At 40.6% G+C, this 24,194-nt stretch overlaps 1 protein-coding gene across 4 annotated transcripts in view; it reads left to right on the top strand.

Moving 5' to 3' along the window:
- The window catches only part of PLAG1 (PLAG1 zinc finger), an 87,051-nt gene extending 68,349 nt beyond the window's left edge, over positions 1-18,702 (top strand). For 2 of the 4 annotated variants that reach the window (XM_077492719.1, XM_077492718.1), the window contains exons 3-4: positions 7,055-7,412; positions 9,664-18,702. In XM_077492719.1, coding sequence (XP_077348845.1) covers positions 7,171-7,412; positions 9,664-10,921 — 1,500 coding nt within the window. In that variant the 5' untranslated portion in view covers positions 7,055-7,170 and the 3' untranslated portion in view covers positions 10,922-18,702. The remainder of the gene's footprint in view (positions 1-7,054; positions 7,413-9,663) is intronic. The other 2 variants (XM_077492721.1, XM_077492720.1) reach the window with 1 other exon arrangement.
- The last annotated feature ends 5,492 nt before the right edge of the window (positions 18,703-24,194 follow it).

The following is a 24,194-nucleotide window of genomic DNA, read 5'->3' as shown; positions in this document are numbered from 1 at the left end:
ACCCATATGGGGCTTCCGTTGTTGGCTACTTCTTCTGCACCCGCCTCCATGCTGAAGCCGCCGATGACAGCTGATGCTGGGACCATACCAGATTGAATGCAGAATAGGTAAGCAATTTTTGCTTTACAGAGTTAGATAGATTAGATTTAGAATGTGTCAGAGAGCACGTTTAGCATTAGGTTTTGCCTGAAATTCCAATTTACAATATGATAACCAAGATAGTGGTAGACACAAACATAATCCACAATGGAAAAAGAAGAGTCTCAGTTATAAAGCAACTAGGGGTGCACCGAATGGGTTTTTTGGTGCCGAAACCGATACCGAAAATGAAAAATACACTAGGCTGAAAACTGAAACCGATACCGAAACATATTTAAAAAAAAATATTTTTATACAGGAGGTGGTCAGAGACTGGAGACATGGTACAGGAGATTGTCAGAGACAGGGGAAATGGTACAGGAGATGGTCAGAGACAGGGGACATGGTACAGGAGATGGTCAGAGACAGGGGACATGGTACAGGAGATGGTCAGAGACAGGGGACATGGTACAGGAGATGGTCAGAGACAGGGGACATGGTACAGGAGATGGTCAGAGACTGGGGACATGGTACAGGAGATGGTCAGAGACTGGGGACATGGTACAGGAGATGGTCAGAGACTGGGGACATGGTACAGAAGATGGTCAGACTGGGGACATGGTACAGGAGATGGTCAGAGCCTGGGGACGTGGTACAGGAGATGGTCAGAGCCTGGGGACGTGGTACAGGAGATGGTCAGAGCCTGGGGACGTGGTACAGGAGATGGTCAGAGACAGAGGACGTGGTACAGGAGATGGTCAGTGACAGAGGATGTGGTACAGGTGTCCCCCATTGCAGCCAGTGTCCCCCATTGCAGCCAGTGTCCCCCATTGGGCAGCCAGTGTCCCCCATTGGGCAGCCAGTGTCCCCCATTGGGCAGCCAGTGTCCCCCATTGGGTAGCCAGTGTGCCCCATTTTGCAGCCAGTGTGCCCCATTTTGCAGCCAGTGTGCCCCATTTTGCAGCCAGTGTGCCCCATTTTGCAGCCAGTGTGCCCCATATTGCAGCCAGTGCGTCCCATATTGCAGCCAGCCTGTGAAGGGAAGAGAGGAGAGCCACCTCCGCCGCCTGTTTGATCACAGCGCGGGAAACATCACAGCTTTCATTTCAGTAGCTGTGTGTTCCCGGCCACGCCATAACACACAACCCCCCCCCCCCTTGTCCGGGCACTTTGATAGACAGATCATCCGTCCAATCCTGCGGGTGATGAAGATAGTGGTAGACACAATCTGTCTATCAAACAGACGATCTGTCTATCAAAGTGCCCGGACAGGGGGGGGGGGGGGGGCTGTGTGTGACAGCATGGCTGGGAACACACAGCTACTGAAATGAAAGCTGTGATGTTCCCGGCGCTGTGATCAAACAGGCGGCGGAGGTGGCTCTCCTGCGCTATAGGACACCCCCATGATGGGCAGCACCAGGGGCGGGGGGTGGAGCCCCGCCCCCACTCAGGCCATGCCCCATTTTTGGCTCCATTATCAGCCGCTTTTCTCTTTCGGCAAATTGCCGAAAAGGGCATTTTCGGCCGATATGTTTCGGCGGCCGAAATTTCGGTGCATCCCTAAAAGCAACTGTATTGTCTTACTGCAGCTATGCTGTAAAAAAAAAAAAAAAAAGGCAATGTGCTTTACAGATGTGAATGACATTTCCCTTGCTTGTGGAATTGAAGGAAGGTAAAATAATACACTAATGAATGCAGTTATGTATTCATTAAAGTTATTTGATATATTTTTAAATTCCTGGGCTTTTTCCTGATATCAGCCTCCTGCAGAGATGACAGGGGAGTCAATCAGTTTTTGCTGCTGTGCACATGTAGACAGTGCTCATGTATGAGTTCATGCTGACAGGTGGAAAGATCTGAAAAAACCTTATTGGCAGACTACACCTTCACTGTGTAATCAGCAAGCAGAGGTTCTTGATCAAGATGTGTTGCTGAAATTAAGGTAGAAGACACTGTTGTTGTCTGGTAGGGGTCACTTGATCACAATAGTGGCTTCCTGGAGTTTAGCTTTAAAGTTCATCTTTTGTAAAAAAAAAAAAATAATAATAATAATAATAATAAATGTACATCTTATTGCAGGTAAAAAGTGTGCATTTATTTAATTTTTTTACCCTACAACCTGTAAAACATTGCACCCACAATCAGCAGATCGCTGGCGCAATGCCATGATCCTGCGGACTGTCAGCTATCTGACGGTACTTCCCATACAGGCAGACAGTTACTACACTGTAGGAAGAACCAATGAACTACAAGAATGCTCAGTAGCATCCTCTCAGTTCATTGAGAACTACAAGGCTCTGCCACAATGACAGATGGTACTTGTAGTTCATTGGTTCAACAGAAGCTGTAAATTAATGACACATCCATGTGGGCAGGGCCGACACAGCCACACTGTTTTTGAACTGTTACAGGAAGAGGATCCCCCACCCGCTGTCACAGTGAGGGAATGGGGGGCATTGCGGCAGGTGCTCTTTGGTAATATTTTATGCGTACCACCCTAAATACAGGTGTAATATTTTACCAAAGAAAGGTGAACTTATCCTTTTAAGTAAGTAAAATGAATATGTTAACAGCTATATCAAGTTGAGAAACACTGATGCATTGAACGTTTTATTCAGTTTATCTTAAAGGGAAACATCACCCAAAAAGGAAAGTTCTGCTTCTTTGCACCCCCCCCCCCCCTTTAATTATTGGAAGTTTTTTGGAGAGTGGGTACCTGGTTTTGACCCCCCTTTCCTTCACATTAAAGGTCCCAGAAAACTGCAGGAACATTCACAAAGCGCAGAGCGGCTTGCGCATGCACAGTGGGAAGCCACAAGGTTTCTCTTACTTAAAGGGGTTGTAAAGTCGGAAGGTTTTTCATCTTAATGCATTCTATGCATTAGGCTAAAAATACTTACCTGAGCCCCATCTCTGTCCAGGGATGTCCACGAGTGTCTCGGCCATCCGGGACGCTCCCTCCTGATCGCCTTTGGCTCCTGCTGCTGTCAATCAAAGTCAGTTAGCCAATCAGGATAGAGAGGAGGCGGGGCCAAACAACAGTTCCATGTCTAAATGGACAAAGGGAGCTGCAGCTTGACTTAGGTGCCTCCATAGCAAGCTGCTTGCTGTGAGGGTGCTCAACAGAAGGGAGGGACCAGGAGCGCCGAAGAGGAACCCGAGAATAGGCAGATCGGGGCTGCTCTGTGCAAATCCATTGCACAGGAGAGGTAAATATAACATGTTTGTTATTTTAATATTTAAAAAAAAGAGACTTTACAATCACTTTAAGATGCTGGCACCTGGACCCGAAGCTGATTGAAGAATGAAGTGAGGACAACACTGGATCCTTGGACAGGTAAGTGTCCATATATTAAAAGTCAACCACTACAGTATTTGTAACTGCTGACTTTTAATTTTTCTGGGGGAGACTGGAGTTCCTCTTTAAGTCTATATTATTTTATTTCATCAGTATTAGCCAAGTTGAGCAGACTTTTTCTCTGGTCTGTTGAGGGACACAGCTTGATCATAATTAAACAACCTAGGGTTATACAGTAGGAAAAGATGCTAGGCACATAGAATACTGAAGGCCAAACCCCCTCGAGGGCCAAACCACCTACCACCTCACACCTGCTTAGTGTCCTCAGGCAAATGCATGTCTTTCTTTTCTGCTTCATTTTTGGCTTGAATTCGAAAATCCTGGACATCTCTCTAGTTAGCCAATGATCACAGGTTTTCCCAGTTCTTTATACTGGTGTCGGCAGTGAGAAACTTATCAGTGTTCCAGTTTTTACAGGACACTATTCAGGTCAAGCCAGTACATCTGGGGATTCCTTGCAGAGTGTTGAGACTAGAACTGTCACAGATCTGTCTGTCCCCATCTTTAAAGATTCACTGGTACTGAGTGGCTAAAGCAGGTCTTTTTTATATGATTTTTTTTTTTATCCTTTTTAGTATACTTGAATTTTTGAAGTATACCTACTATGTGTAGTATTTGCCAAACAAGCATCTATATCTCACTGTGCAGCTGCTATTGTGAAAACCCTTATCTTTAATTTATCTGGGGCAGTGCGTGGTGTTTTTTTGATGTTGGACACTATTTAAACCCACACTGCCATTTACTATTCTGCTATATTGTTGGTAAACTTTTCTGGCAGCTGCTTGAATCTCCTGTTGTGCCACCTTCTCCTGCTGGGCCCTTCTGATGCAGCACATTGGAAAGATGGTGTCTGGACCCAAAGGAATGATCTCCCTAATATAAGGTGTCCCAGGACCTATGTCTGTGTTGGAGAATGCCAGATGTGAACTTATTGGCATCTAGGGTATACAAGAAGCTGGAAAGATTTTTCTTAAAGATTCAATACCTGATGGCGGATGCAGCAGATTCCCTGGTAGCATGGGATCAGAATGCCCTGCTTTTATGCCTTTCCTCCACTAAAACCATTTGCCCATCTACTTTGAAGAATCAAGGCTGAGAGCCTTCCAGTCATTTTTATCTTCCCAATTTGGTCTTAGTGAGTGTCGTATGCTAACCTCATTCGTCTGTTAGCCAAAATGCCATAGCCTCTACCTGATCAGCCAGATCTGTGATCATATATTCCCCCCTACTTTTCTGGCTTTGACTATCAGTTTTTTTAAAACTCAAGTTCTGAGAGAGTGAAGTATTTGGGATTCTGTAATGCCAGCCATGTTTAAAGTACATTAATCTTTTTCCTGCAAGGTTTTTATGCGAATGTGGAAGACCTATGTTTACTGTTGATAGCCTCTAGAGATCTCTCTATGCCATTTTTTTGATGAGCTGTGTTTTTTCTTCCTGATGTTTTGTAGTAGAACCATGTTTAGCCCGTTGGCACTATCCAAGGGCTGGTGTCTACTAACTGTTCTTTTCCCAAATCCTCTTGCTATCATGTTGTATTTTTTTTTCATGGAGTTATACATGATCAAGGATCTACTATTTTTACTCAAAGTGGTTTCTGCTTTCACTCTAATGTACATATGGTGTTGTCTTCCCTGGCTTCTACAGCAGTTTACTCTTAAGGGGATTCTCTCCATTACCTAGATGTGGGTGAGGGTCATCAAGGTTTTTTTTCCAGCTTCCACATCCACCATCTCAAGTAACTTAATCCGTTTGCTATGCGAGCCTAGAGTCATAAATAAGATAACTGTGACCTTTTCTCGCAGATTATGCAGATGCCACCTCTGTGTGGCCAACGGTTAACCTGTAATTTTTACTGTAAACTACATTCTCTTATGGCAGGTGTTCCAGCAGTTTCCCCTTTGTGGAAGAGAATTGCTTGCTCTGAATCCTTCACCACTTTGGAGAAGCCTTGTATGTTTTCATTGAAAACATAAGGCTTCCACTGACTGGCTGAGACAGAGATTCTAATGTCATCTGTATACGTCACCCAATCAGAAGTTGAAAAGTCACTTGCCCTAGCAGCAATGCCAGAGCAAGTGACTTTTTTTATTTAGCGCACAGTGGGGAACTTGCTGGAGCAAAGCTGTTGTTGTAGCATATGCTACAACAGTAATTTACAGATTCACCATCGGCCACGCAGAGGTGGCGGCATCTTCATGATCGCATTCCTGGAGTTCCTCAATTGCACAGATTCCTAAGGCTGCAACCTGCCTTTCTGTTCATACTTTCTACAATATTTACAAGGTTAATGTGTCTGCTTGCAGATGCTAGTTTCAGCTAAAAGGTTCTGCAAGCAACTGTTTCAGACCTTGGTTTCGCTTTGTTTGGTTTTTCTTGTTAGGCTGATTCACCTACATTTAAATGTTCTCACTGCTCAGTTGGCACTTCTTTTGGACGTCTCTAGGTTGCTTAATTATTATTATGCTGTGTCTCCCAATGGACCACAAATAGTATTTTTGTATTCCCTGTAAAATCTTTTTCTCAGGGTCCAACCCCTGATGTCGTGTACACAATACCGGACTTTCCAGCAGAAAAGGGCCGACGGTCTTCCCGAAGGAGTTCCGATGGACTTTTGACAGAGTTACAATAGACTTCCGACCGAACAGACTTGCCCACACACGAACAGACCACAGTCCATTCGTTTTGAATGTGATGACGTACGACGGCACTAGAAAATGAAGTTCAATAGCCAGTAGCCAAAGCTGCCCTAGCGTCATATTTGGACCGTCGGACCAGCATATAGACGAACGGTTTTCCCAATAGAATTTGATTCCGTCTGACAGATTTTAAACATGTTCTATTTCTAGGTCCATCTGACTTTTTTTCTTCAAAAACTCAGATGAAGCCCACACACGATCGTAATATCCAATGGAATGATTCCGTCAGACCTTTTCTGCCGGAAAGTTTGGTCGTGTGTACGTGGCATGAGAAACACAGCTCCATCCCCTTATATATTATTATTTCCTTTGGACTGCTTGCAACAAGGGACAGGTGTGGGCAGGAGGCACTATACCTTCAAGAGCGCTGGTCTTCAGTTTACTCTGTGCGTAAAGTCTGTTTCTCTTATAGGCAGCATTAGGTTTCTTTATTATCACCAAGCTGTGTAATGGACTCCAAAAAAAAAGATTTTATAATGAGTACAAACATCCTATTTATCACAGATTGTGGGTAGGGCCGCGGTTGTTTTTTCACATGTTTCTGTGCAGTATTTCTCCTGTTCTGCTGTGTGTGCTGACAGAGACAGAGAGAACAGTGCTGGAACAAGGGAACACATGGGTCTGTACTTTTCAATTTAGATTCAGGGCCATTCAGGCAATCAGAATATCAGAAAGAAAACCTTGTACAAATGATGAACACAAGATTATAAAATTACAACTATTCAGCTGTGTCTGCTGGGTCATTTTAAGTACCTTTAACTTCTAGCACTATTACAGGATACCAGAACCTGTAACCCAACTTTCAATGCAATAACAATAATACATTTGTTTCTCTTCTTATGTTTCTGCTCTTTAAGGCAACAGAATTTAGAATAAAGCTCCATTGCTACATAGTTATTTTATATTATTTTTCTTTTTTCAGTCCCCTATTGTTTTTTTTTCGACCACATGGAACTTCTGAAGCCACCAAAAACGCTGTCACTTAGTGGAGTTGGGCAGTTGCCAGTTGTCCAACAAGAAGGCCTGGTATAGGCTGCGATGGCCACTGTCATTCCTGGTGATTTGTCAGAAGTAAGAGATACCCAGAAAGTCCCTTCAGGGAAGCGTAAACGTGGTGAAACAAAACCAAGAAAAAACTTCCCTTGCCAACTGTGTGACAAAGCATTTAACAGTGTTGAAAAATTAAAAGTCCATTCATACACTCATACAGGAGAGAGGCCCTACAAGTGCACGCAACAAGACTGCACCAAGGCCTTTGTTTCTAAATACAAATTATTAAGGTATAAACTCTTATTTATCTTTCAGCTTTTGTTAAAGGGCAACTCTGTTCAGTGCCAATTAGAGAAGTTTAGGGAGAGGATTGCAAAATTAAATTGCTGCATAGTCTTATTCTGCAAACTGACTAGTTTTAAGTGGCTCTGTCACTTATACATAAAAGGAATTTTATGCTGCTGATGGGTATAAAGAAAAGGAATATAGAAGTTCCTGCATAGACCTACAGTCATTATCAGTCTTCTGCTTCACCCAAAGCTGGACCAGTGTTATCTGGCAAAGCCTTGGTATTTCTTTGTACTGTAAAAGCTCTCTCGCACCCCCATACATTTCTGTTTGGCCTATCACTTTTATGGACTGCCTCCCTGTCTAACAAAAATTTGTGGGAGGGATGGGAAAGTTTTAGCACTTTCAGGGAAATGCCAGGAAGATCTGTTCCCAAATAAACACTCTAATTTTATTTATTGAATCCCGGATTAGGTGCACACTTCAGGTGTGGGGAGTTTCTTGGAGAATGCAAAGGCACTGTTCTAGAAAACCTAAAGTAAATATGTTATGAGAAGAATATGGGCACTACTATTGCTGACATCCTTTTGTAAATGCTAGTTGGATGGCTATTATTGTTTAAGTAATTTCTGAGTTACTTATGCCCTGTACACACGGTCGGAAATTCTGACGGAAAAGGTCCGATCGGATTATATTGTCGGAAAATCCGATCGTGTGGGCTCTATCAGACTTTTTCCGATGGAAAAAAAATTGAGAGCAGGATCTTAAATTTTCCGGGAAAAAAAAAGAATTCCGATCACAAAGTGCCACGCATTCTCAGATGAATTTACGAGACCAAAGCTATTGGCTACTAGCCTCAACGTAGTCCCTTCATAACGAACGAATGTCATCACGTTCCGAACAATCGGATTTTCCGACAACTTTGTCTGACTGTGTGTATACAACACCAGTTTCGGAGAAAATCAGTCTTAAAAAGCTGACGGATTTTGTGGTTGGAATGTCCGACCACGTGTACAAGGCATAGTCCATAAAAAGTATGCAAATAAAAAAAATCTGAGAAAATATAGAAGTCCTTATGTCTTCTTGTTTCATGCAGTGACTGGAAGTAAGGAAAACAGTGTGACAGCCAGGGAACTAGCATTTTCAAAAGAATAATTCCTCAAAATCAGCCTTTGGATCTGTTGTAAATGGTTACATGTTTTTTACTAAGTGCAATAAAATCACAGTGTAGATTTAAAAACCATTTTGCATTAATGTACCTCTAGGGTGTGTTAACTTAGCTTCTTCGTGTTGGGTGTTAAAGTGGTTGTAAACCCTTACAACACACTTTGACCTACAGGTAAGCCTAGATTAAGGCTTACCTGTAGGTCCAAGAAATATCTACTAAACCTACACAGTTTAGGAGATATTTGCCGAAAGACAGGCACCGCTGTCTACGGCGCATGCGCCGCAGACAGCGGCGTGCAGGCACACTGAGCGCGGCACCGTCAACGGCAAATATGCTGCGCGTGGCAGCTCCCGTGCGCATGCATCACTGCTCCGCCGCTGTCATCGCGGCTTCGCCGAATGACAGCGGCGGAGCAGCGAGACCCATCGAGAAGATGGATGCGCCGGACTACAGGGGACAGCGGTGACATCGCTGGCTCCTGTGTCAGGTAAGTGACACATAATGGACTACTATGCGATGCATAGTAGTCCATTATGCTTTACCTTTGCAGGGAATGAAAGAGGAAGTAAACTCATCAGGGTTTACTTCTTCTTTAAGAATTTCCCAAATACATCTAGGGTGCTCACTCTTGGTGGGCTTAGAGGAAGGCCGGTGATTTCCATAAGTGCGCAAGCCAAACAATTGGAATGTCTGATCGTGGAAATGAGAGTACTGACTAGTAAGATTTAAACACTAAACTGCCAATGCCCCAACCTTGCTGCTTCATTGATTGGCTCTGAATGGGGTTGCCAGCTAACTTTTTGCTCATTTATTGCATGTTTTTTTGATTTGACTGTAATTTAACAAGCTTCCTCTGTAACATTTTGCTTAAAGAAGGCATTGAAAACTGTTGTGCAACGGAATTTGGAGGACACTCCCTTTTTATTAACAAAAAATGTTTAGTCTGTTTTAATAAGATACATAATGCAAAGCATCTTTTATGGTAAAGGTTTGATTTTTTAAGCTATGTAATTAAGTTTGAAAAAAATAAACTTTTGCTTTGTCATTCTAACAGTTATTTTACTTGACTATATCTGTGTTTAAAGGCATATGGCTACACATTCTCCAGAGAAAACCCACAAGTGTAATTATTGTGAGAAAATGTTTCACCGGAAAGACCACCTAAAGAATCACCTCCATACCCATGATCCCAATAAAGAAGCCTTCAAGTGTGAAGAATGTGGAAAAAACTACAATACCAAGCTTGGGTTTAAACGTCACTTGGCTTTGCATGCTGCTACAAGTGGAGACCTGACCTGTAAAGTATGCTTACAGACTTTTGAAAGCACGGTGGTGCTGTTGGAGCACCTAAAGACCCATGCAGGCAAATCTTCCAGTGGTGTTAAGGAGAAAAAACACCAGTGTGAGCATTGCGACCGACGCTTTTACACTCGCAAAGACGTCCGTAGACACATGGTAGTGCACACTGGAAGAAAAGACTTCCTTTGTCAATATTGTGCACAAAGGTTTGGACGTAAGGATCATCTAACCCGTCATATGAAGAAAAGTCACAATCAAGAACTGCTTAAAGTGAAAACGGAACCTATGGACCTGTTGGATCACTTCACCTGCAGTGTTCCTATTAAAGATGAGCTGCTTCCCGTGATGTCCTTAGCTTCCAATGAGCTGATATCAAAGCCATTCACAAACAGTTTGCAGTTAAACCTCTATAACACACACATTCAGTCCATGCAGAGCTCTGCAACTACACACCAAATGGTTGCTTCAACATTGCCTTTGGGTATGCCATGTCCAATAGATATGGATCCTGTCCATTCTTCTCATCAGCTTTCGCTGAAATACCCACTTAATTCTACCTCATATGCCATTTCCATGCCTGAGAAAGAACAACCTTTGAAAGTGGAAATAGAGAGTTACCTTATGGAATTGCAAAGTGGCATGACGCCTTCCTCTCAAGAGTCCCCTTTATCTTCATCAAAGCTAGGCTTGGATCCTCAAGTTGGGCCATTAGAGGATGGTCATGATGGAGTATCTCTCTCTAAAAGTTCTGTATCAATTAGTGAACCTCTTAACCCATCTTCATTGGACTTTAATCAGTTGTTCAACTTCATACCTTCCAACGGTCCCCCCTACAATGCACCAGTATCTGTTGGGAATTTAGGAATGGGTTACTCTCAAGAAGAAGCTAATTCATCGATGGCACAGATCCCCCCACAATCACAGGATCCTCAAGATCCTAGCAATAACATGTGTTTTGGTTCTTTACATTCATTGTCTTCTGCTTTTACAAGTAATCTGAATTCAACCACAACATTGCCACGATTTCATCAAGCTTTCCAGTAGGAGTTTATACTATGGATTGCATTAGATAGCTTTTTTTTATCTTAGTGCCAATGAAAAGACATTTGAAACACCTCTACTAGTCTATACTTTAACAACCTTAATAAGCCAGTACATTGTTAGCTTTTCACCTTTTTACAAATGTCTTAATTGTTTACTCTCATTTTAGACTCCTTGCTCTTTGTGGCAGTATGCTATAATGCCAGCTAATTTTATTTTTTTTCTACCTGTAGGAAATATTCAGAGCTTTAATGCCCAGTTTATTATTAAATTATTCAAATTGGTCAAGTATCAATGAAAACGTTATCACCAATATAAAACAAATGTTCATATGTTAAAATGTCGAATTTATAATTCTAAGAATACACTTTTACAAAAAAGATATTGCAACATTGATGTCAGTTTAATTTTAAAAAAGTACAATTTTAATGCAACATATTGATAAACCTTCAACCTTAAAACTGTTATTCAATGCAGTTATGTTAAATATTTACAATGGGTTGCACTTTTGTATTTTATCAATTTTACATTTTTCAGCCAGGGCAAAAAAGACCTTTGTTGTCAGAAGATTGTATGAAAGAAATGCCTCAGCCTGTAGTATTGACTACTACATATGTGCCTTCATTAAGCCAGTGTCAAAAAGAAAATATATAAATATATGTAGTTTTTGTGATTATCTGTTTATATGGTATGGTACTGCCATTCAACAGATACACGCCGCCAGCACTTGCAGATATTTTTACTTGGTTTAGGACCTTTTTTTATTGCCAAGGTTTCAAAAGAGGACTCTAAGGAGTTATGTAAAAGCATATTGCTTACACCACTTTGCTTAGAAACTGTTATAACCAGCCCCAATCAACATGCTCTGCTATCTGATTTTAGGCATTAGGAGCAAAGGCAAAGTCTATAACCGAAGAATTACATGGTTAAAAAAAATATAATTTAAATAATTAAATAATTAAATAAATTAGTTATAATAAAGTGTACCTGAGAAAATATGGCAGGGCAAAAATATAAACATTATGGGAAATAAAGTTTCCATTATACTTTCTTAGTAAGTCATTTTTAGTTATTGTTTTTTTTCCAATAACTTGTAAATATTCATTGTATGTCTAACAGTATTTTTCTTCTAAAGGCATTATATGGTAGGAATTGTATTTTTTTTATGCAAACTGCTTTTAACATTTCAGAGTGAAAATAACAAATTTGTGCATATAAGGTGCACTGACAGCTCTGATATTTTAATATTCATCCTATAGTTTCTATGAAACAATTTGATGGCTTTCATTGAACAATTAGTGTTCAAGGTTGCCTTTTCTTCACAGAAAAAAATAAATAAAAATACTACGCAGCAATAATATACAGAAGGGAATAGGTAAAAATGTTAATAGCTAGCCTAATCCACATTGAGTAAGGGTAGTTAAAAGGGCTGTAGATTTTTCAAAAAGAAACACACCTAAATCATTGATTGCCATTTTGTTTAGAAATGTTTGGAAAATTTAATTTTTGTGTTTCCAACTTACAACTGCTGCGTTTTTTGTTTTTTTGTAAAAAAAAATTATTTCTTTTTTTTTTTTTTTCACAACCCTTATTCCTTATTTTCATCTCCTCTTATTTCCTTTACTTTTGTCCATTTATTAGGCAGACTACCTAAGTCACATTAAACCTGCCTTTTAATACATAGGGAAAAAACACCGTGTGTAGGCTAAAGCCTGCAACATGTCCTAAATCATGGCCTTATATTGGATATTTTGGGTTAATAAAAGTGCCATATATTTATATTATTATAGTATACTATGTTTCAGTTAGTATCTGGATGTAAAACGTTTTATGTATTTGTGTGTGTGTGTGTGTGTATATATTATATAAAAATATATATAACTTGCGCCAACACCCTTAAAATAATGATTAGCCAAATTCTGCATTTTATTGGAAGGATGTTTTCTTTAAGAATTATATTCCATTAAAAAAATTATATAAAAAAAAAAATAGTCAAGACAATATGTTGAACCTTAACTGGTCATCATGGCTTCAGACAGGCTATAATGTTACAATTGTCTTACCCTAGATCTAAAATATATAAGCAATTGCTGATTATTTTTAATGCCTTAAATTAGCCCCACTACTGGCAGCATATCCATATTTTGCTATCCAATTACATTTGACCCCTTTGACCCATTTTTCATAGTGGGCATACACTACTAGATTTTGGGTGGTAGAAGAAGTCCACTGGCAAAATGTGTTTTTATTTTTTTATAACGCTTTTTCATTTATTGTATGTCCAAACTCTAATTTGTGGATTACAGTGAATTTACTAATTTTGCCAGTATGTTTTTTTTTTTTTTCTTCTTTTTTAAGAACCATATGCTGACTGATACATGAGCCAGAGCTGTTTGCGTTGAGGTTATGAATGTTAAGATTTACTTTCAGGATTATTTGCCTAGTTTTTTTTTTAATGTGTGTCATAGGCCAATATTTTGTCAAATAAAGCTTGGTTGACATCTATGTTACACATATTATGAAATATAGCACTTTGGGGGAAAAAATAAAAAGCTAAAAAATGTGGAACCTTTTATGAGAGAAATAAGGTAATGCTTTTATTATAGATTTTTTTTTTTAAATAATGTGTTCAATTTCCATTAGTTTAAAACGATGTAGAACTTATAGTAATAATGCTTTGTGAGAAACCCTAGTTTTGAACAGGTACAACTTTATTTACAGTGTTGCTTATCCAATTGCTATGTTGCACAAACCAGTGTCTTTATTTTTTTTGTATTTTTAATAACTCTTGCTGCCAGAGATACTTGTGGAGTATTGCAGAATTCCACCATGGATTCCATTCACACAAGTATTAGTGTTGTTTTCAATACCTACTGATTAGGTTTACACACTTCAAGACACACTGCCTTCTTCAGAGGGATGTTTGACAAGCAGGCTTACACTTGTACTAATAATGGCTGGTTATTTGCCGCACCTTATTTAGAACAGGTGTAGGTTAATGTCACCATTATTACTGCTAGTAGAGGGAATCGTCTATCATTATGTGCAAATCAGCTTAGTTGACACAGCTATTCCTATTATGAATGCACAGTTCTATCCAAGTCTGTTTTTTATTTTTTTTGCATACATTTTTTAGTAGATTTGAAGTTGCAGTATGCACACTGTTTTCAAGCTCTATCCTGTGTGTGGGGCAGAATAATTTCAAATATAAAAAAATTATAATAATTACGCATGTACAGTATGTGGAACATTGTCCGCAACTAAATTAAGACCTTACTATAAAAGCACAGATATGTTCCTTTTTTTGTTCCTTCAAACATTTGGCACTTATTTTCTTATTAACCAGTGCTATATGGCAGATTAATGTGGAATAAACATTGTCTGGTAGTCTTGAATTCATGCACTTATTTTGGGGTCACATAAGCGAATCTGACCCCAGTGTTTTTTCTATTACAAAAAAAAAACCCACAGCATAGTTGGTCTCTCCAGTGTTAACAAATATGAGAAAGGGAAACTACTGATATAGTAGAGTGATGAAATGAGGGAAACACGTACAGTCTAGCACTTAGTGTGACAGATGTCGTTCCTCAAAAAACTGATTTAATCATATTTGGAGGGCATCCAAGGACTTTTAAATCCTCAACAAATGGAGAACCACACATTGCCCATAACTAAGCTAACAAGAAAAAAAGTAGAAGGGAAAAATAACCAAATTGAGATTACCAATGCCATGCAAATCCTCTATTCCCTACATTTTTTTCTAGCAATTTTACTGTATCCTCTTAGCATTTTGTGTGAAGCCAACATGATTTAGATGAGATTCATTAACTTGACTTTTGATGCAGATTAAAAAGGTACCTGTAAAAAAACAAAAAAGAGTTGAGATGGCAGTGTAAAGAATACAAATCCATAGCAATCAATAATTGCTTACTGTAGTTTGAACAGTTAAAAAATCTGTTTGGCTGCTACAGGTTACTATTTGCATATTCCACTACATTAATGACAGAGCCAGATAATGTGGCTATCCAGCCAACCTACCCAGTTTTAAAATTCTGTAATATACCCTTCACACTATTACTAATACAATGCAAGATTTCTTTAGGAACATAACTACTCATAATTTATAAACCTGTTTTCCCTTTACTCAAATATGAATTTATTAGGACATGTAAAAAAAGTACATCCCATGAACAGGCAAACATAAGATCTTTAGTCAAACCATGCCTACAGGTAAAGGTAATATATTTTAATTAAAACACAAGGAATAAATTACACAAGGGAAAATGGGACTGATACCAGTTTTTTTTAGTTTTTTTTTTCTAGCCAAACAACTGATATAAACACAAAGAAAACTTGGCTATTTAATAATTTATTCAACAAAAATATTAATAGATGTAATGGTGTATTGTGTGTAAAGTACACCTCGGAAGCTGGTATTGCCCCTTTCAGCAGAATAACTTCTTGTAGGAGTTTTACATAATTTCCCACCAGTCTCTGATATCAAATTTTGACTGCTACTCCATGCAAAATTATTTCATTTGCAGGATTTTTGTGGGTTTCTGTGCACAAACTGCCCATTTTAAAATCCCCACAATATTTCAGTATGAGTGAAATCATGGCTTTGAGAAGGCCGATCCAAAAACCTTTACTTCATCTTTTGGAGCCTATCTTTGGGGGATTTTCTAGGGTGCCCCAGCTTTCAGATTTTTATCAAGCATCCTTTGATATATAGAATGCATAGTTGACCTGACGACTGCAGGCTGCTTAGGCCTTGAAAGCAACTCCAAACCATTATATTGAGTTGGCAGGAGGTTCTACTTAAATGCTACCTTTGGCACCAAACATGTCTATTATTATTTTGACTAAACAACTCTATTGTTGATTTATCAGTCCATAGCATATTGTTCTAGAAGGCATGGTCTTTGCCTACGTATTCAATGGTAAACTGTAGTCTTGCTTTGTTTATTTTGAACAGCAAAGACCTTTTCCTGGCATACCTCTCATACAGGTTAAACAGTCTTTCTAATTTTAGACGCATGGAGTTTAACACCAGCTGTTGCAGGAGTCACCCATAATGAATTATTGGTGTTCTGGAAGATTTTTAGAATCAAATGGTCCACTCTTGGGCTGATTTTTTTTGAGCTGGCCATTCCTGAATAAATTAGCCATTGTTTAAAAAATGTATCCCATTTGTTTTGTACATTTTAATCCCCATTAATTGATTTGACTTAAAAAAATGGGGTATGCTTAAATCCCCTGCCAGACACTTAGACATCCACAGTCTTCATTCTGAGGGCCCTAGAGAATTTTTTTTTTTTTATCTTGGCATGACACCACACACTCCAGTAGCAAAGAGAACACCAGACCCTAGATATCTCAGGTTTAAATTATGCCAGTTGCCTACTTATGATGCAGTTCCAATAAATTATACTTTATCTGGAACACCTGATTCTAAATTCATGAATTTCAAGTGGTGGTAAATACAGGGCTGAACTTGCATTTCCCACCTGACTAATCAGCCTTTGGATTATGGCAATGAACACATGTCAATTTTATGTGTCAGTTGTTCAAGTATATCACCTTTGCTTGTAGGAACTGTTTGAAAAATCTAAACTTAGATCAGTCATTTGACATGTCATACCCTAACAACCGAGTGACATTTTACAACAGTTTCTCCTTCAAATTTAAAATGTGTGCAATCCAAAACAAAACAGGAAGTGAGTGGAAACTCCCCATTCAGAGAATTCCATTTTTATCTGTTCTAAACTAATACTTTAGAAACTAAAAATCTAAAGCTGGCCATAGAGAAGTCTTTTTTTTTTCCGTTAAATCAGCACGTTGAACAAACAAAGTTGACCCCGATTCCCCCATCCACATGTTCAAGGTGGATGGGAGAATCCTCTCCACTGTGTCTTTTTTACTCTGACAGTGGGGAAACTTCCCAGCCATTAGAATACACTGATCAGTGCTGATCAAGAGGAAATTTTCCAACAGGCTGGTTAAACAGAATTGGATCGGTAGATCAACATCTGTTCAACCACAGTGCCCATACATGGATTTAAATGGATGGATTGAAATTTAGCCTGTCCCTACTAAACCTGCTAAAATTTTAATCCATGTATGGCCAGCTTTAGATGTACCTTGCTTTGTATCCCAGTGACATTGGGACAGTTAAAGTATCTAATAGGTGCAACAAAGACAGCATTAACATTTTGACAGTGGATTTAACATTTCCCCACTCCTTCCACAATTAAAAAGAAAATGCTTACACTTTCAATGGATACATATTTCAATTTCTATTTTTACAAATATTGCATATCACTGGTTATTCATATTCAACCTAACGCAATTTCCAGTTGCTGCAAATATTTTAGTTCATGATGATCATTGCAGTGTAGCAGTATTCCCTAGCCAGGAGCCCTTGAGCCACATGTAGCTCCCAGCTACCTTTCATGTTGGCCTTGGCAGCTTCCTATCAGGGACTCACTGTGTGTCTAAACACTGTAGTCATTATGCACTATAATAGGGCCATTAAGCCAAAATACCTTATTAAAACCTTTTATTCATGAAGCTTTACTTGTCTTTTGTGGCCTATGGGCTGACAAGGGTAGGAAAGGGAGGCTGAAGGGAACCTCGGAAGATTTTACACCTTCATTTCACTTTATAAGGAACATACTTACCTGGGGGGCAGTGTCTCTTGACTAGAAATCTTGCCATAGAAGTGATCCTTACATTGATATGTGTGTAAACACCTTTCAGTTTTAAGCTTCAGTGGTACAATCCAACCAGTATGAATGTCTTTCTTCTCAAAAACACTCCTACAATATTGTACTATTGGATCATCATGCTGCTAATGTAACTAGGGAAACCGTTCTCTAATGGTGCTACAACCTCCCTGTCACTTACAGATGTATTTTTACCATAGAAAAAAAGGACTATTTTATTATAGCGATAGTTGTATGATATATTTTTATACTGTGATTTAGTTTACCCTTTTACTGAACATTGTACAACACCACAGCGTATTAATATGCACTTGCAAAGCGAAAAAAAATTCAAGAAAAAAAAATGGAAAATCCATGGACATGCTGTTTTTTTCGAACACACCCAACTTTTTCTTTGTTTCATTTAAGCTGAAAATAAGTGAAATGGGCATAATATATAGCGTGGTATAAAGATCACTCTGCATATCACACAGAAAAAAACCTATGCCTTTCTGTATCACTTTGAAACGTTTTTGGAACTGAATAAATCTCTTCTGACTTATTGCTGAAATTTATATTTTTATTAGGTGGAAAAAAGTTTGGACTTACAAATGCTAAAAAAATATTTAGATTATAAAAGGTTTTAAAAGTCAAAGAAGTTGAAGAAATTGCATTCCAGACTGAATTTTGTGTATCTTTCTTGCATTTTAAAAAAAAGTTATCAAGAGATATGGGAAGTTGTGTTGCTTATCATGTAAATGTACTTACAATGTATTCACAAACTACTGTTGTATTTGTATAAAATATAGACAAAAAGATTGCATATATATATTTTTGTGTATAAGCTCTGTAAAATAGCAGTCACATTATGAAGCTGCAGCGGGTCGTCATGTTAAGCATTCACATCCAAAGAGATAGACTATTTATTGTCCAGAATCTCTGATATTAAAAGATACCTCGCTGCTATTTTAAACAATAGAGCTGCAGCTTCTTGAGGCCTACAGTGTTTGCTGTATAAAATATGTGAACTCCACAAAATCAATAAAATTGCAGAATGGTTTAGATAACATACAAATCTGACAGATGTTTCATGGATTTTTTTTCATAAATTTCTTAAGTTTAAGATAAGGCTTTATGGAACTATATTGATAAGAAATGTTTTTGCTTGGCAGGTATGGCGCTATACAAGCTCAAAGGGAAAAAAGCAATACAAAGTTCTATAAAATCACGATTGAGCTTATGAAGAATCAAAATGTTCCGCTTTGAAATATTCAAGCAAATTAATAAAATGTTTTCATTTTAACTTTATTCTGGGGACAATTCTAGGATCCCCCCCCCCCCTCCCGCTTTCCAAAGTGCCTGATCTCAGTAACACATGATGTCTCCTGTGGCCATAACTGTAACCCATACAGAATCATATAGTTAAGAGGAATATAAACAATCTAAGGGCTTGAGTTTAAGCACTTAACCTCTGAGAGGTTTAACCCCCATCATGACCAGAGCATTTGTTTGCTATTCAGCACTGTGTTACTTTAACTGGCAATTACACAGTCATGCAGCACTGTACACAAATTAAATTTGTATTTTTTTCACACAAATGGAGCTTTCTTTCGGTGGTATTTAATCACTGCTGTGTTTTTTTGCTATATATTTGAAAATTGATCAGTCCTTATGTGCTGATGGCCTAGCTCAATTCTTGAGGCCCTTAAAATAACATGACAGTACAAATATCCCCCAAATTACCCCTTTTTGGAAAGTAGACAGTCCAAGGTAGTCAGTAAGAGGCATGGCTAGTTTTTGAAGTTGTACTTTTTTGTCACAATTTTTGGGAAAATGAAGAAAGTAAATAAAATGTGTTTTTACATACTGTCATCAGTGCATTACAGCTTCGTCACATGCCTGTGGTGGCAGTGATCAGGGATACTGATTGGTGAATGGTAAAAAAAAAAAATTCCCAGGGGTTGATCAAAGATATTTTTTTTAACACTATCGCTTATAACAGTGTTATTCAGTGTTATAAGAAATAGTTAACTGTCATTAATGGCTTTCCATTCATGACAGCTTGTCTTCTGTTGACATGCTGTGATTGGCTACAACTAATTACATGGCACAGGGTATCAGGTACCATGTGATAGCTGTGGGCCAATTACAGCTCTACAACACTAAAGTTGTTCATAAATGTTTTACATTGTAAACATATGATCACAATGACCAATCATAGCAATCACATGATACCCCAGCCACTCATAGCTTATGGGTTCTCGAGCGCTGTGATCCGCCACATGTATCAGTCATGGGCGTGCTGTGCTGTCCATCTACAGCAAAACTACTGTGTAATGGCAGCAAGTGGTTAATACTGTCATGGTTACTTAAGAGCTGGAAGTCAGTGTTTTATCGGTGTGAGTACAGGACACAAACTGAAAACTATCAGACCTCAGAGAAACACTCTACTTTGATTTTTCGGAGAGCAGTTCTAGCAAGGCATAGATTGACCTCTTTACAAACCTCAGAACATTGCTGGAAATACTCAACATTGCATTGGCTTGTAACCCTTCATTTATAAACATTTAGGCAACATTCACACAAGAGTTCATAAGTGGTCACTAGCAAAAATCTGTAGATCCTTGCCAGAGGTTTTAAATATTGTTGCACAAATGTGAGTGGTTACATACAAATATTGACCTTAGGTGCAGCCAGTCTTCATCCAAGGTACGTGTTTCTACAGAGTTTTCATACTCACTGCAGGTAATCGGAGAACAATAATTTAAAACACGGGGATCCAAATTGATCAAGTAAATAAAGACCCAATTATGAGAAGGGTACTGACTCATCATTTAAAAATAACTGGTGGTGCCCACTGAACAAAAAGAAATTAGTAAGCTAAAGAGTGGGAAGACATCCAATCTAATATGGGACAAACTGCAGTTTCACCTTCAATATAATATTAACATAATATAAATATTATATATCAAAAATATAAATATCAATATAAACATCAAAAACTGATAGTGGCTTACGCAATAAATTATAAAAAAATGACAACGTTGCCACATCTAAAACAGACCCGTGGTCACATTCATGATATCAGTCACGCATTTGACCAGCTGATATATACCGAGTATAATGCAATTTACTCAAGGGTCCTATTAAGACATAGGAAACCTCTGTAAAATTAACCACACAAGGTGTGTAAATCAACAGCTGACATCTAGTCTCAATAATTTAACCCAATGAAGAACCACTGACTGACTGATGCTATTCCATATATGGAACTTCTATATCTAAATCTATAATCAGCCCACTGTAAATCCAGAGTTACAGTGCTCAGCATAAATGAGTATACCCCTTTTGAAAAGTAAGATTTTAATCAATATCTCGGAGAAACACAAGAACAATTTCCAAAATTTTGACAAAACTTGGGTCTTATAAAACATTTATTTAGCTCATTACATGAATGTAAGGTTAATAATATAACTTAGATTACAAAATCTTCAGTTTTACTCTAATTAGTTAGATGCAAAAATGAATACACCCCACAACAAAAATTACTACATCTAGTATTTTGTATGACCTCCATGATTTGTAAGGCCAGCACCAAATCTTCTAGGCATGAAATGAACAAGTTGGCAACAAATTGCAACATCTTTTTCCATTCTTCAAAAACAATCTCTTTTAGAGCCGGTTTGCTGGATGGAGAATGATACTCAATCCGTCTCTTCAGAATTCCCCATAGGGGCTTGATTGGGTTCAGATCAGGAGATATACTTGGCCACTGAATTACTTTCATCCTGTTCTTCAGAAATGCAACAGTGGCCTTAGATATGTGTTTTGGATCATTGTCATGTTGGACAAGTGCACAACTACCAAGGGCATGGAGTGATGGTAGCATCTTCTCGTTCAGTATAAATTAGTAAATCTGTGAATTCATGATACCATCAATGAAATACAGCTCCCTGACACCAGCAGCACTCATGCAGCCCCTCCAGGGGGGACATGGTGGAGTAAGGCTGTGTTTCTTGTGAGCTCCCGGTCCCGGCCTGTTTCCCGCGGCGATCCGCCATCGTATCCGGCATGCAACCAGCCAAGGGCTGCAAGACGAGAGCCGCCGTCAAGGGAGAACGATCTGGGGCTTCCTCCGGGTCCCTACACCGCTTTTTCAACCCAGCGCAGCAGCGCACGGCCGGTGCGGACTCGGCGGCGCCACGTGGTTCGCCGAGCAGGGCCCCCGCACCAGCCACTCAGCGTTCTGATCACGGCCCGGACCGAGCGGTACCGGCGAACCCACGTCTAGTCTCAGCTATCCAGCCATCCGCTGCACTGACCATGGAGGCAACGGAGGGCTCCCGAACGCCTGATAGGGCGTAGCAGGATCTCAAGACTTTGATTCAAGCCCTCCCCACTAGAACGGACATCGAGGCCCTGATCCTCCGCCTAGAGGAAACACACCGCAGGGACATTCAGGAGGTGAGAGAGGATGTGTCGGCTCTGACGGAGAGGGTGACTGTGGGGGAGGCCTCATTCTCTACCTTAGAGAACCGGGTGTCAGAGCTGGAGAGAGCCAGGGACCACCACCGTGACACCGCTATCGCCCTCCAGCTCCACCTGGAGGATGTTGAAGACCGGAGTCGCAGGAATAACTTGCGGCTCCGGGGTTCTGCCCGAATCTTTGGAAGGGGAGGACATGGAGGCCGCGGTGCTGGAGATTTTCCGCAACTTGTTAGAGGACCCTTCTTGTGTGGTGGAGATTGAACGGATCCATAGGACCCTGGGTCCCAGAATCGCTGACCCGGAGCGCCCGCGAGATGTGCTGTGCAAACTACTGCGTTTCCCGCAGAAGGATGAAATCCTGAGGAGGGCGTGGGAGCAAGGGCAGATGGATGTGGAAGGGGTTCCTGTCACCATCCTCCCTGACCTATCCAGGGCGACACTGAGACGCAGAGCCATGCTCCGACCCGTATTGGACCTGGCAAAGGAGAAGGGCTGTACTTACCGTTGGGGCTACCCCCTGGCCGTCATCTTCCGTAAGGAAGGGAACAGATACACCCTACAGTCGCCGGCGGACCTCCCCGGCCTATTTCGGTTCCTGGACGTGGACCAGATCCCGGTTCCGGATTGGCTTCAGATACTCCCGCGCCCGATGGGCAGAACAGGGCTCTCTATGTACCGGGGCCCGTTGCAACCTAGACTTCAGTGGATCAGGAGAAGGCCGCGGTTGGCCCAGAGGGAAAACCCAGGACACCGTGAGTAGATTCCTCCCACATGGCGCCTGAAACCCGATTTTCCTCAGCTCCCCCATGTTAACTTTTTTACCGTGCCCTGAGCACTAGGTCCCCCCATGACCTGATGGCTCCACCCCGGGAAGGTGACATTTGGAGCGTTTCCCCCCCGCGCGCCCTGGGTGCCCCCCTCCCCCCCTCTTTTGTCTCTTTTTAGGGTTTTTCCCCCTTCAGTGTTCTGGCCGAGGATTTGGGTTGATCTAACCCCACCTGGGGGGACCCCTGTGCGTTGGCCGGGGTTGATTTTGGCTACGTCGGGACGCTGGGGGCTGGGAGGGGGGGGAGGGGGGGAAGCCTTTAAGACCTACTGTATGGATAACCGGCCGGCTGGCTTACAAGCTCCCCGCATCCGATGAAGACTTGAGGCGGGGGGAGTGGTCCAAGCGATGGCGTTGTATAACAGTTACCCCCGCACGAGACATTGTTGAACCCAGCCCTTCAATTGACCCATTGCGGCATCGGATAGCCGCTGGACGTTGGTGGTAGCAGACTGGCGGGGTTTACGTGCTCCTCGGGAGGGGGCGGGTGGGATGTTTGTCGCCCCGAGGGCAGATTTCAGAGCTAATTATTGTTTTTTGAATGCACCTACGGAGCCCCTGAGGGACTGGGGAATCGACATACGGCACGGAGATTGTCATTACCACTCTGGTGCGGACACGAGGGAGGGGATGGAGCACTATTTGCATATATTGTCGGGGAGTGGGGTTGGGGGCGCATTGCTGGGTTGATGTTTGTCTAGAATTGTTTCCTTGTTTATTTTTCTGCATATTTACGGTCCTATTTCTCTCTGGTTTCAGATGCGATTTGCTTTACCAATGTTTTGGCTCTCTTAGCGCAGCCTATGTTATGTTATGTGTTATGTCATATGTTATGTATACTGTTTTATAGTTCATGGGCTGTGATTGTTGCTGTGACTAATTATACTATATTTGATTGCCGGGGGTGACGGGTGGGATCGGGAGTCTCATTTCTCGGCCCTGTCCACTCACTACCCCACTTAGGCCCGCGCTCAATTCCCGGTACACAACTGGGGAGCGCTTTAGCTATATTTAGCACTGTTAGACACTTTTCGGCGCTGTTCCCCTCTTTGGACGGCGCCCTAATTCTAATTCTTTTTCTCACTACTTTTTTTTCTTTTTCTTTCTTTCTTTTGTTTCTTCTTTTATCGAGCCGAACAAGAGGCCTACCTGCTGACTCTCCTCTTCTCTCTTCAATCCCCCCCACCCCCCCCTTTTTAGCCTAAGACTTTTCCTGTCCCCCCCCGGACTCACGAACATGGCTGAACTTATTGTGATC

The sequence above is a fragment of the Lithobates pipiens genome, unplaced genomic scaffold, assembly GCF_037356315.1.
Source record: "Lithobates pipiens isolate NorthernLeopardFrog02 unplaced genomic scaffold, aLitPip1_a1.2 Scaffold_19, whole genome shotgun sequence".
Lineage (NCBI taxonomy): Eukaryota > Metazoa > Chordata > Amphibia > Anura > Ranidae > Lithobates > Lithobates pipiens.
Note: the sequence above shows the minus strand (reverse complement) of the source record. Positions and strands in the feature narration are given on the sequence as shown.